Source organism: Neovison vison, chromosome 2, assembly GCF_020171115.1.
Source record: "Neovison vison isolate M4711 chromosome 2, ASM_NN_V1, whole genome shotgun sequence".
Taxonomy (NCBI): Eukaryota; Metazoa; Chordata; class Mammalia; order Carnivora; family Mustelidae; genus Neogale; species Neogale vison.
In genome coordinates, this window is record NC_058092.1 from 169,635,007 (window position 1) to 169,648,520 (window position 13,514).

At 35.0% G+C, this 13,514-nt stretch overlaps 1 protein-coding gene across 1 annotated transcript in view; it reads right to left on the minus strand.

Annotated features, from left to right (window-relative positions):
- PCDH15 (protocadherin related 15) overlaps positions 1 to 13,514 on the minus strand; it is a 546,308-nt gene that overhangs the window by 408,732 nt on the left and 124,062 nt on the right. The window contains exon 7 of the mRNA XM_044236821.1: positions 6,116 to 6,224. Within this exon, the coding sequence (XP_044092756.1) occupies positions 6,116 to 6,224 (109 nt within the window). The remainder of the gene's footprint in view (positions 1 to 6,115; positions 6,225 to 13,514) is intronic.

Here is a 13,514-nt window from a genome sequence, read left to right on the forward strand (position 1 = left end):
CTTCTTGAGTCTGTTTCGATAGCTTGTGTTTTTCTAATAATTTGACCACAGCAGTTTTCTAATTTGTGCATGATTGTAGGTAACATACCCTTATAATATTCTCATGTCTAAAAGGTCAGCAATAAGGTCCCTTCTTTCATCCTAGAGTGAGTAAATTGCTTCTTCTCTTTTATATTCTTGATCAACATGGCTCAAGGTTTGTCAGTTTTGTTGTTCCTTTCAAAGAATTTAAATTTGAGTTTCACTGATATTCTTCACTGTGCTTTTTATTTTATGTTTCATTAATTTCCACTCTAGACTTCATTATTTCTATCCTTATGAGTTCTCTGTTTTAGTTAGCACATCCTTTTCCACAGTCTTGAGGAAGTACATTGTTGATAAGATTTTTCTTCTTTATTAATGTTGGCATGCTCAACTATAAATCTTGCTCTGAGTATTTCTTCATCTTCATTCCATGAATTCTGGTGTGACATGTTTTCATTCTTACTTATCTCAAAGTAGTTTTCTTACTCTCTTTGTGGTTCTTCCTTTGAACCACTGACTATTCAGGAGTATCTGTCTAATTCCACATATATGTGTGTTTCCAAATTTCTGTTGTTAGTGATTTCTGATTTCTTTCCATTGTGGTCAATAGCTTGTATAATTTCAATCATTTTCAATTTAATAACACCTGTTTTGTGGCCTAACTTGTGGTCTATATTGAAGAATATTTCATGTGCCTTTAAGAAAAATGTATATTCCATTGTTTTGGGTTTCAGTATTATATGAATATCTGTAGGGTATGGTTGGCTTGCAATGCTGTTCAATTCTGTCCTTGCTCCCCTCCGTCTAGCTGTTGAATCCATTACTTATGGTAGGGTTGCAGAGTCTCCAACTATCGTGCTTGAATGATCTATTTTCCCTGTTCAGGTTTATCAGTTTTTGCTTCATGTACTTTTGGACTCTATTGTTAGATGCATATATGTTTTTAACTATTATACCTTCTTAATGGATTGACTCTGTTGTTGCTATAAGATGTCCATCATTGTGTCTCATATAAAAAATATTACTGTATAATCTATTTTTGTCTAACATTAGTAGTATTACTTCAGTTCACTTTTAGTTATCATTTGTGTGGACTGTGTTTTCACAACCTTTTACACCCCAAAGGTTTATGTCTCCCTAACTGAAGTGGGTCTCTTGTAGACAATGTATGGTTAGATCATGTTTTCCTTTCTTTTTTATCCATTCTGCTAATCTCTGCCTTTTAATTGGAACATTTCATTAACTTACATTGGTTGTGATTACTAAAAATGTAGGATTACATTTGCCATTTTGCTTTCTGTCTTCTATATTTCCTGACTTTTCTGTTCCTCTATTATTCTATTACGGACTTATTTTGTGTTAAATAATATTTTTCTTATGTACTGTTTAAATTCCCTTGTTGTGTCTTTTCATATAAATCTTTAAATTGCTTAAGTAATTTAAATCTTTAAATTTGCTTTCCTCTTTCTAGTTATTATTGCAAATGGATATTTATACATTTCATATCCATCAATGCTGATATCTAATTATTGCTTATAACACTTTCTTTATATTAGATAGAAAAGAAAGAGTTACTAGAAAAAACTATACCTATGCTATGCTTTATCCTTATCTATGTAGTTGTTTTTTCCACTATTCTGTATTTCTTCATGTAGATTTGAGTTACTGTCTATTGTGATTTAATTTTAGCCTTAGGTTTCTCTTTGATATTTCTTATAGAGAAGGTCTGCTACTGACAAACTCTCTCATTTTCTTTTTCTGGAAATGTCTTAATTTCTCATTCTTTTTTTGAAGGAAATATTTGTCATATTTAGAATTATTGATGAGCAATTTTTTCTTTTAGTACTTTGAACATGTCATCCTACTGTTTCCTGGCATCCATGGTTCCAGATGATAAATCATAACTTTATGGAGAACTAATATCCATGAGAAGTCACCTGTACTTCCAAATTCTTTATTTGTCTGTGTAATTTGGTAATTTGATTGAGATGTGTCTGAATTTCTTTAAGTCTATACTTTTTGAAAATTCACTGAGTATCTTGGATGTGCAGATTGTTTTCCTGAAATTTAAGATGTTTTTAACCATTATTTATTCATATATTCTTTCAGCCCCTTTCTCTTCTCTCCTGGGACTCCTGTTATGCATATCTTGGTATACAAAATGGTATCCCACAAGTGTCTGAGGCTCTCTTCTTCACTTTCTTCATTCTTATTTTCTTTCTGTTCTCAGATTTGATAATCTCAATTGATCTCTCTTCAAACTTGCTGTTTCTTCTCCATACTTGAATCTTCTATTAAGCCCTGCTAGTAAATTTTTAATTTACAGTTGTTGTATTTTTCAATTCAAAAATTTCTATTAGGTTCTTTTTTATAATTTATGTCTCTTTGTTAATATCTATTTGATGAGATAGCATTCCCATATTTTTTTTTAACGATTTTATTTATTTGACAGACAGAGATCACAAGTAGGCAGAGAGGCAGGCAGAGAGAGAGGGGAAAGCAGGCTCCCTGCTGAGCAGAGAGCCCGATGCGGGGCTCGATCCCAGGACCCTGAGATCATGAACTGAGCGGAAGGCAGAGGCTTAACCCACTGAGCCACCCAGGTGCCCCAGCATTCCCATATTTTAATGTAATTCTTTGCATATGATTTTCTTTAGTTCTTTGGACATATTTTAAATACCCGATCAAAGGTCCTTGTTGTGTCTCCCCCCCACCTCCACCCAGTTGAAAATCTTTGTAAGCCCAATGTCTGGGCTTCCTCAGAAACACTTTTTTTTTTTTTTTTTTTGCCTTGTGTATCAACCATTCTTCCCTGTTTTTTTCGAGTCTCATAATTTTTGTTAAAAAACTGGTCACTGCAAACAGTATTATGTGATAACACTGAAAATCAGATTCCTTCCTTCCCCAGGAGCTATGGAGAAATATTGCTTGTTTCAGTTGTGCTCATTTGTTTTCTCAACTAATTATTTCTGAACTAATACTCCAAAATCTGCATTCTTTTTTTTTTTTTAAAGATTTTATTTATTTGTCAGAGACAGAGGGAGAGAGAGTGAGCGAGCACAGGCAGACAGAGTGGCAGGCAGAAGCAGTGGGAGAAGCAGGCTCCCTGCCGAGCAAGGAGCCCGATGTGGGACTCGATCCCAGGACCCTGGGATCATGACCTGAGCCGAAGGCAGCTGCTTAACCTGAGCCACCCAGGCGTCCCCAAAATCTGCATTCTTTGTCATGTGATTCCACTGAAATCTGTACTAGTTCAGTGGTTAGTTAATAATTGGAAGATATCTTTGAACATATTTAGAAGCAGTAATTCTCCTAGTCTTTTTTGAGGAGGACTTTGTGTATTTTGGGTCACATCTTTAGTCTTCAGTCTTGCTGTTTAGAATTCAACCTTAACTTTTGCTTTCTGCTTTTCCAGAAACTCAAGGTAACCCAGAGCTGAAAACCCAAGGTATTCTCAGATGTTTTCAAGAATTCGCACTACACTGTTCTTATTTTTGCCCTAAGATTCCTAGAAATACGTCAAAACTTTTTACAGACCCTATGTATATCATTTCTGCCTTCTTTTTAAAATTTACTCTTTATTTAGCTTATTCGTTGTTCCAATTGTTATCTATCACTTCAGGCAGCAATAAAGTAAAAACACTTGCCTGTAACTGTTTTTGACAAACTCCTCTCCCATCTTCCCCTCCAGCTCCCTAAAAAGGCTTTTTGTGCTGGGTGAAATCTGAGTCAGGTTTTCATGTGGGTTCTTCCAGACAACCACCAAGTTTTGTTCTGCTTCTTCCAATGACTGCCAAGATACTTTTGGGGGGGTGGGCAGGTTGTTATTTTTTAGTGTTACTGCTAAACTAAAGAGCAGGCAATGGGAATCAGGCAAGTGAAAAATTCCACTGAGTTAAAAAAAAAAAGTTATTACAAAGAGTCATCTGTTTTTCTTGAATAAATGTTCCCCGGGTTGTTTTTAAGTCTTGGTTAATTTAGGAATTAATGACCCAAAATTATGATGTTCCCTTTTTTTAAAACCAATTTTTCATGGCTTTTATGGAAGAGCAAATTTTCAGGAGTCTTTACTTGTCTATTTTCAATAACTTTACCTCGGATGGGTCCTTAAATTATTAAAACTTTAATCTAATCTTATATGTGCTATGATTTTATTATATTGACTATAACAAACTTAAAGGGCTTCATTAAATATCCAACTCAGTGTTTGTAAAATCATAAGTGCCCAAACAAAAATAATTCAGTTCATCTAAATTTATGTCAGTTTCATTGAAAATTTTAATTTACCAGAAGATTCTATTTTGCACTTATTAGTTGAGATTTTACTGTCACTTTTTTGCCCTTTAGTACATGTTCCAATTTAAACCTAAATTTCATCTTCCTAATAGTAAAACATGAAAGAAGCATTGGTTGGACTGACTATCAGAGTTTTACTAATTCCCACCAACTGCCCTTCCCCATTTTGGGATGAAACAATTTCCATTTTAAGGCAGTAGTCAATTTTGAGGCTTTTTTTTTTCAATTATGAATTTTTGACTTTGCTTATTATTTGAATATCTTTCACTCATTTATCCCTGCTAATCCCACACCACTCACCCACCCCAGATACAATGGTATCATTTTTCTTGAGGAAAGCAACTGGACACATCATAGGAAACAATGGATTGAGGTGACATAGGGTCAGGTTGCTGGGGGAATCAATAGGAGAAGAAATAATTCCAGAACTGATGATAGTTACAGTAGGACTTTAAAGAGTGTCCTTAAATTTCATCCTTTGGACTTAATACACGCTGTATCAGCCTTCTAGGTAATTTCTTCCTGGAAACCCTAATCTTTCTGCTGAAATAACGCTAAGCAATTTTCTCAGAAATACTTTGCACTTTCTTTCCATGATCCCATGTAATATGTGGTTCATAGGTTATTTCTAGTGCTTAGAACTAGGTGTTTGAATTTATCTTTGGACATATTTCTAGCCATAGACTTCACCCCTCCCTAACCTAAAACATTTATCTCTCATCTTTGCATCTATAGCACCTAGCACAGTGACCGACACGGTGTCAACCCTTCTGTTAATGAGAGGAACAATGGCTATTTCTTTTTATCTATGCTAAGGCCCTTACAGACTTAAAAGATGGATGCTTATATTCATAAGGTCTTTTTAAAAATGTAATAGTCTAATATCTGTAACTGGCTTATGACAAGTGTGTAGTTTCAGAGACAATTTTCTTACAGACAACATTTCTAAGTGGGATATAACATCATATTTGGAAATCTATCTAATGTTTGTAGACTGTTGTATTACTATGCATGTGTGCACACACACAGGCTGAAGGCTCAGGATTAGAAAGGGGTTGAGGGCAATGAATGACTAGTCATTCTGAAGCATACTTCAAAAGCAACCTCTTCTTCATGAAGAGATTTATGATCTGTCTCACACGCATCTCTCTCTCTAGAGACTATAAACCATGCAAAGCAGCAACATCCGTATTTTAGCAAAAGTAATTTGAGAAGAGTATCATAATAAAACTCTCATCATTTTTGCTTTGGTACAATTACCAGTATATGCACAACGATGAACTAGAATAGCTCCTGTGAAATTTTTCAAGGAAAAATTAGCCAAGGGTATAATATATTGTGTACCCTTGGGTAATCATGGCCCTTCTCCCATATGGTTCCAAAAACCCTTATTTAATTCAGTCATATATTTTCAGAATTACATAATTACATTTAACCAATGGTAAAATACTAGTAGAGCAAACAGTGTATATTTTCAATTAATTTTTTTCAAATTTTTCTTAGAGAATTCTTTATGAGGTAACACAGAGACAACTACCAATATGTAGATTATTATTCATTTTTTAAAGTGGCCTCACTTCTTCAATTAAAAAAAATTCCATGTTTTCTTCTACACATTTCACTAAAACTAATTCTAAGAGAAAAGCCATTATTTTTAAATTCATTTTTATATAAAAATAGTAATTTCCAAGGAGGTCAACTTTGTTATTAAAGATGTTTCCTTTGATTTGAGACCGCTTTTTCTACATGGTTCAAGAGTGATGACTGAGAGTGTAAAATGTGAGTAAATACAAACCAACAAGGATGGAGTAGAGGATGCCTGGCCTATCTGATGGTGGCTGGATATTCCGGTCCTGGTCAACAGCTTGGATGGGCGGGGTAACAATGATGGGGTTCAGTTCTTCCTGAAAAATAATTCAGACAGTTTAGTTCAGCTTTATTATTAATGCCTCATGAAAAACTGACACTCAGGGATTGGGTATTATAGTTTGGACAGCTAGGTAATATCTGAGCTAGTATTAAACTCAGGTTTCAGGTATTAAATATTATAATCTGGACAGCTAGGTAATATCTAAGCTAGTACTCAAACTCAGGTTTCAAGATCTGTAACTTAACATATTAGACAATTTTTAATCTGAAGAAGGAGCAATGTGGCCTCAAGGTCAAAATGAAAAGACAGAGTAATTATGCACTTAGAATGTTCTATCAGGAATTTCTCCTAAAAAGAAAACAAGGGAGAAAGATATCAATAAAGTTTGACTCTTCCCTAGATAAAATTAAATCAGAAAAAATGTGAGGCTATCAAGTATAATTTTTATCTGATTCGTAAGAATATTTACATTGTTTTTCTTCCAAGATCGTGTTTCAAAATTTCACATAACTTAATTATATTAAGATAAAATCTTTAAAAAGTGATGCTTTAGTTGAATAACAATCAAAGCCCCATCATTGCAAATTTTATATAGTTAAAATTAATTCTATATCATGCATGTATATACATTTAACTTGTAGTTATCCATAAGAAGATGTTATTTAAAATAGCAATACATTTCTCTACGTCCTTGTTTCCCAATATGATGTTCAGAAGTGGACTGTTCTCATATTATGATAGGCAAACATTTTTCTGTTAAGAACCAGATAATAAATATGTTTAGGTTTCGCAGGACATAAAGTATCTGAGTCAGCTTTTCAACTCTGCCACTGTTAACACAAAAACAAGAAATGGGCATGACTATATTGCAATAACACTTTATTTACAAAAACAAATGGTGAATAGGATGTGATTTGTTAACCCCTGTACTAAATTATAAGTTATAATTTATAACAGGTATGCTGAAAAAACAAATATGCACTCCACACAGATAAGTTTGTGATGCGCGGTATTAAATAACTTTTCAAAAAGCTAATCTACTCTACTGCAGGTCTTTTCAGAGACTTAGGTGCTAATTTGCATAATGACTGTCCAAGAAAGGGGTTTATTTGCACATTTTCTAGAATCACCCATTTACATCTTAAACTCTTACACTCCCTTAGAACACAGCTTGAGAAATACTGCTTTAAGTCTCTACAATGCTCAGGCCAAATATAATAATAATTCTATTTTTTAAAAGATGTTATTTATTTGAGAGAGAGAGACACAGTGAGAGAGGGAACACAAACTACGGGAGTGGGAAAGGAAGAAGCAGGCCTACCCATAAGCAGGGAACCTGATGTGGGGCTCGATCCCCAGGATCCTGGGATCATGACCTGATCTGAAGGCAGATGTTTAACAACTGAGCCACCCAGGTGCCCCTATAATAGTAATTCTAAAGGGAAATAATGTCTATTTAAATATATAACTTCACATTCTAGGGGATCACTGCAATGTTACTTTAATTCTTCTCAAATGATAGAACCTTGACACATATCATGTACTTTCAAAGAAAATCAGTAATTTCTAATCTCAGCAGAAATGCACAGTGGTGCCATGCTAAAAAGGCAATGATATTAAACTGTACTGTCTGATACTTAATTTTGATTAAGTTATTATGTTAAGTGATGTTAAGCATAGCTATAGTACTAAAATATATTAAATTATTGAAGTTGCAATAATTAAAGATAATCACTGACCAATAATATGGAGTTCACATACATCTGAGGGACTCTGCCCAGTTCATAATCTCTCATGGGCACTCAGTAGTCTAAACATTATTACTATTTTCCTAAAACAGAGAGCTCCTGGTAGGGATAACTTTCTAATACTCTATTCACTTGCTGAAACGTGGATTCAGCACCATGAAAATATCAAGTCAGTATCAAAATTATGCCATTAAGTCCAGATGACTACTATTTTGTTGTTGTTGCTGCTGTTTTCACAGAATACAGCACATTACAACAGAATACTTTCTTAGACTCTTCCCCTTGCTCCCTGTTTCTGTCCCTCTTTTTCTGTTTTATGCTTTCTCTCCTCCCCCCTACCCCCTTCTCTCTCTCTCTCACTCACACAGACACACACACACACCCCTTCCCAATTTCCATTTTACTTCCTCTGTAATCCTGGATTTCTCTTGGAACTGATAAAAATCCAAAGCTCTTCAAAGTATGTATGTTTGAATGCAGGAGTTAAGGGCTGATAGCTCACCCCAGACATTTTTTCAAAGGAATCTGAGCACTAAAGTCTCCGTAGAGCTAAGCTACTTCAGTCTGGTTCAACTAGCAAATCTGTGGTAGCTTTTCCCAAAGTACAGGTCGATTCAGACCTTGCGAAGCCATTTCCAACCTCAGAATTTTTTTTGCAATCCCTTCCTCCTTCCCATGCTCAGGGAAATAAACGAAGGGACCCTCGGTTCCTGTTGTTGGAAATAACTTACCCAGAATTAACAAAAATTGAGTCTGAGCTCTTCTGGGAGAGGGTCCCAGCTGATCACCTTTACTCCACTGTTTCTGTGGAGCTGCTAAATGCCCACACCTACGTGGTTTTAGTTTTGGTGATGAGTTATATAGTTTAAAATCCTCTCCTGTACAATCTAAGGTTGTTAGGATGAGCAACGGGGTTTTAGTCATATAATTTAAAATTATGTGAACAATAGATAAAACTAAACATAACGTGGTAAACAAAACCCAGAGGGAGGGAGAGGTGCTAATAGCATTGCTCATCTTTCATAGTCAGTTATTAATAAATACATGGTGAGAACTGAAGAAATAAAAGGAATCAAGTGTGCTATTTAGAATCAGAAGATTTAAAAATGCAAATGCCAAAGTGTCCACGACTCAGGAGACTGGATCTAGAAGTGAAGGTAGGAGCTTCTAATTTTACTGTTGGATTCAGAATAATTATGCTCAAGAAATTAGAAATTCACCCATGGCTTGAATATGCTTGGGTGTCCTTAAGGAGAGGATTAAGAGGATCTTCTATGCTGGCATAATTATTGGAATCACTCTTCACTGGAAACTCTGTTGGCCAATCTGCGCAAACACAACCCACACCCTACTGCGAACAGTATGCAACATATTTGATTCATTCCAGGAGTCACATTTAAAAGACACCTAAACACCTTGCCCCTGAAGCAGGTCTTCCTTCTCTCAGTGTTATTTGCCTTTGAGAAGTCCTGTCTCCAGAATTCTGTTCCTGCTAATGGGTGCATTTTACAAGTGAACAGAAGAGCAGGCTTGCATTCCCGTGCTCCTTGAATTAGCCCTTAAATTTCCTGACATATTTAGTAATGGTGATTCACCCCTAAAACGATTTAAGTCTACATAACTAGATTCATGCCATGAGGATAATCATAGAATCTATCAAACAGTAACAAAAAGATTGTGTACAGTAGAAATGTTCTCTGATTCTATGATTATAAGACCCAAGATTATTCTGCCAGAGACACATGCTTCATGATCATTTTCTGGAGAGGCGCCTTGTCTTTTCAATAGAACTAAGACCATGTTTTCATGTTCAACTCTTGAATTCTTTTGAGAAAGAATTAGAGGTAATTAGAGGGTTGGGGTCTGTGAGGACTACTTATTCCTTCTATGTGTTTCAGTCCCGATTCTGCTGTATGTCTATGTGTAGATATATCTGTATCTATTTACATAGATAATAAGTGAAAATGTATTTACAAGCAATCACAAAAGAAGATTAAGGAAACTGATCTGTAGATTTAAGGAAGCCCCAACTCTTTCTTTTAGGTGTTCAAACTATAACCTTGCATAAAAAGTACATTCAAGGGAAGAGATTTTGGTGGTAGAATGCTTTCACCATTTTAACCAGCGTCAAACAAAGAAAAGTCATGGTCTACAGGACTGTGAGATCCATTCTATCTCATCCCAAAAGTTCAAAGCACACATAATTCTCTTGGTTCCTAAATCTGTTTCCTGGGCAGGTAGACTGCCTTTGAATAATTTTAGCCAATTCTTATATCTTTAACAGTTTTCATTTCACCAATGGAAACTAATCAGTATCATTTATCATACAAGCCAATGGGGTAGTGAATTTTGAAAATAAAAGCTTACATTTGACATTTAGTAACTTGATTAGTAAGGCTTTTAGCCTCAGTGAAGATAAAGCATTCTTTAAATTCTAAATTTTCTTTAAAAAGTTTTAAATATTCTTCAACTCAGCATTGGAGTGATAGCTTCATATGAGTAACAGACACATAATATTACACTGAACCCATGATAGTATTTTAAATTAAATGAGAACATCATAACAGTCTCCAAGAGTGGTCAATAGAAAGGCTTGCCCTGTTACAGTGGAAAACCCTGGAGAGGGCACAGTAAGAAACAATCTTCCAAAGGTAAACTGAGCTCAAAATACCACATGTGTCTCTAACATAAGAGTCAAGCTTGTATATTTTCTTTAATTATTATAATTCTTAATTTGGACTTTCAAAAGGTCACCCTTCTATTTATAGAATACTAGAATCATCATTATTTAGCTATGTGGTCTATATATATTTCTTTAAGATATTTATTTATTTGACAGAGAGAGATACAGTGAGAGAGGGAACAGAAGCAGGGAGAGTGGGAGAGGGAGAAGCAGGCTTCCTGCAGAGCAGGGAGACCACTGCGGGGCTTGATTCCAGGACCCTGAAATCATGACTTGAGCCAAAGGCAGATGCTTAACGACTGAGCCACCCAGGCGGCCCTATGTGGTCTATATTTTAATCAAATAATAATCTTACAGTATTAAGAAAGCAGATAATTATGTTAGAATAATAAAAACCTCACCATCACCTATAAATATATGCAAGCAGTGATGATTAAGTGATTTAAAATGTTAGCAAGCTATATAATATCTAATTATTGAATGCTATTCTTAAATTCCTTTCATTAATTTTATGTGTTCTTTACACTTAAATACTTCCTTTTTTTATATCCTTAAGAAATTTTTAACACCAAATTTGTATTTCAAATCTATTACACACCTCCTTTAATGAAAGAATAGGGTTTAGAGTTGATGAAAGAAAATGTAGTAGACATTGTTATCTCATATACTATAAATGTGTTATTTTCCTACAAGCTTTTGAAAATATTTAGCCAAATTGTTGTTTGTTTCTATACATTAACTGACACAGAAAGGAAGAATGGCTATGTTCACGCATACTCTCATATAAACACATACACACTTAACACACTCCCTTAAGATGCCGAACCACCATTTCTGCTTTTTCTTTGATTAGTTTTGCTTTCTGCAAGTGGCAGAAATACTGGATTGCTTGAAAAAAAAGTGTAAGATTTACATATAAGTATAGAAAAAATATTTTAAAATGTTCTATTCTCGGGGCACCTGGGTGGCTCAGTGGATTGGGCCACTGCCTTTGGCTCAGGTCATGATCTCAGTGTCCTGGGATCGAGCCCCGCATTGGGCCCTCTGCTCGGCGGGGAGCCTGCTTCGCCCTCTGTCTCTGCCTGCCTCTCTGCCTACTTGTGATCTCTCTCTCTGTCAAATAAAATAAATAAAATCTTTAAAAAAAATGTTCTATTCTCTGTGAACACTAAACAAAACAAAGCAGTATTAAGGTGGATGATGTGGGCCAAACCAAGTAAGTTGAACTTCCTTCCTATGGGATCACAGAAGAAACACAGTAGAACATTCACATACGCCTTTGAACCTTATATAATAAAACATCTATGATGTCTGATTCTTTTCAGTCTTCCAGTTTTGATAATAATCATCTCTAGAATAGAAGAGCCGAGAGCCCACATGAAATACTCTGACTGCCATGATCCACGAAGAGCATCAGCTTCTCCTGATCACTGAAACTTTACATCACACATTAAAGGAAACAAGCAAAACTACCCTGCAAAACAGATACTTTGTTGTATCATTTTCATGAGCACACCAGGCCTGCTTCAATATCAGGCTCTTTCTTATTCTGATGTGTCTCTGAAAAATTGTTTGAGATATATTTTTATATTTTACATATTACAAAACATTTTACATATTTTTACGTAATATACCCTGATGGCATGCTGTGTTGAACATGTGCATTTGAACATAATTGCAATTGCATATTTTACTAATATTTGATTTTTTTACTAATACTGCCCTTCTTTTCAAAACATTTCTTCGAATCTTTGCCTTTTAAAATCATTTCTTTGCTTAGACTTAAGAAATGTAGTTTGAGCTATTTATTTTACAAAAATCATGAAATACATGCTCAGACGTGTTTATAAGGATTATTTGTTACAACCTACAACTTGCCTTTTAAGAATACACTTTATATGGAAGTACTATATATAACAGACTTTTATAAATCATAAATTCATAGCATGATGAATTATCACAGTTACATTTAATTCTAAATGCTACTGACATGAAGAAATAGAATACTGCCCATGTATCAGAAGCCCTATATTATCTATTTTCTATGAATTGTTACTGTCCCTTCCATCCTAAAGATAACCTGCCTTCTAATATCATAAATAGTATTTTTTAATTTTAAAAACAATTTATTTGTCTTAAGGTGTTATAAATAGAATTATATCATGTGGTGTGACTACTAACTTTCTTCATTTATTATTAGGTCTTACATGATATGCATGCATACAAGAGTTAGGACCATGCAGTGTCGTCTCCACATACTCATTTCAGTGGAAGTACTGTGTTCCATGAGAGAGACATAGCCAACTTTCTTTCCTCTTCACACTGGTGATGGCGTTTGGTTTGTTTCTAGCACATGCTTGACAAAGAGCACCGTGCCCTTCTGCATGTCTTCTTACACACGAATATATTTGGGTTAAATATGAGAATCCAATTGCTGGACGTGCATGTGTTCTGATGAGCTAGGTCCCTGCCACACAGTTTTCTAAGCTAATCCTACTGGCTTACAGTCTTTACTGAGTGCTCCCTAGCTTTGCAGACAGTTGATAATTCCAGTTGTCTTAAGACTTAACCGTTCTGGTAAGTCTGTACTGTTATCTCAGAGTGATTTGAACTCTTTTACAATGTGTGACCTTTATGAGGTGTTGGTTCATGTCTTTTGTGCATTTTTCTATCTTTTTCTCACCGGCGCATTAGAGCTCTTTATATATTACAGTGTTAAGTCTTTTGTCAGCTTACTGTTTGGTAGACATTATATCCCAACTCTGTTGCTTACACTTAGACCCTATTAAGGTTGTTATGTTGAAGGAAAGTTCCTAATTTTAATATAGTCCCATTTATCCCTTTCTCTTTTCATTTATACTTGGCTCTTTCCTCTACCTGTACACTACTTTGA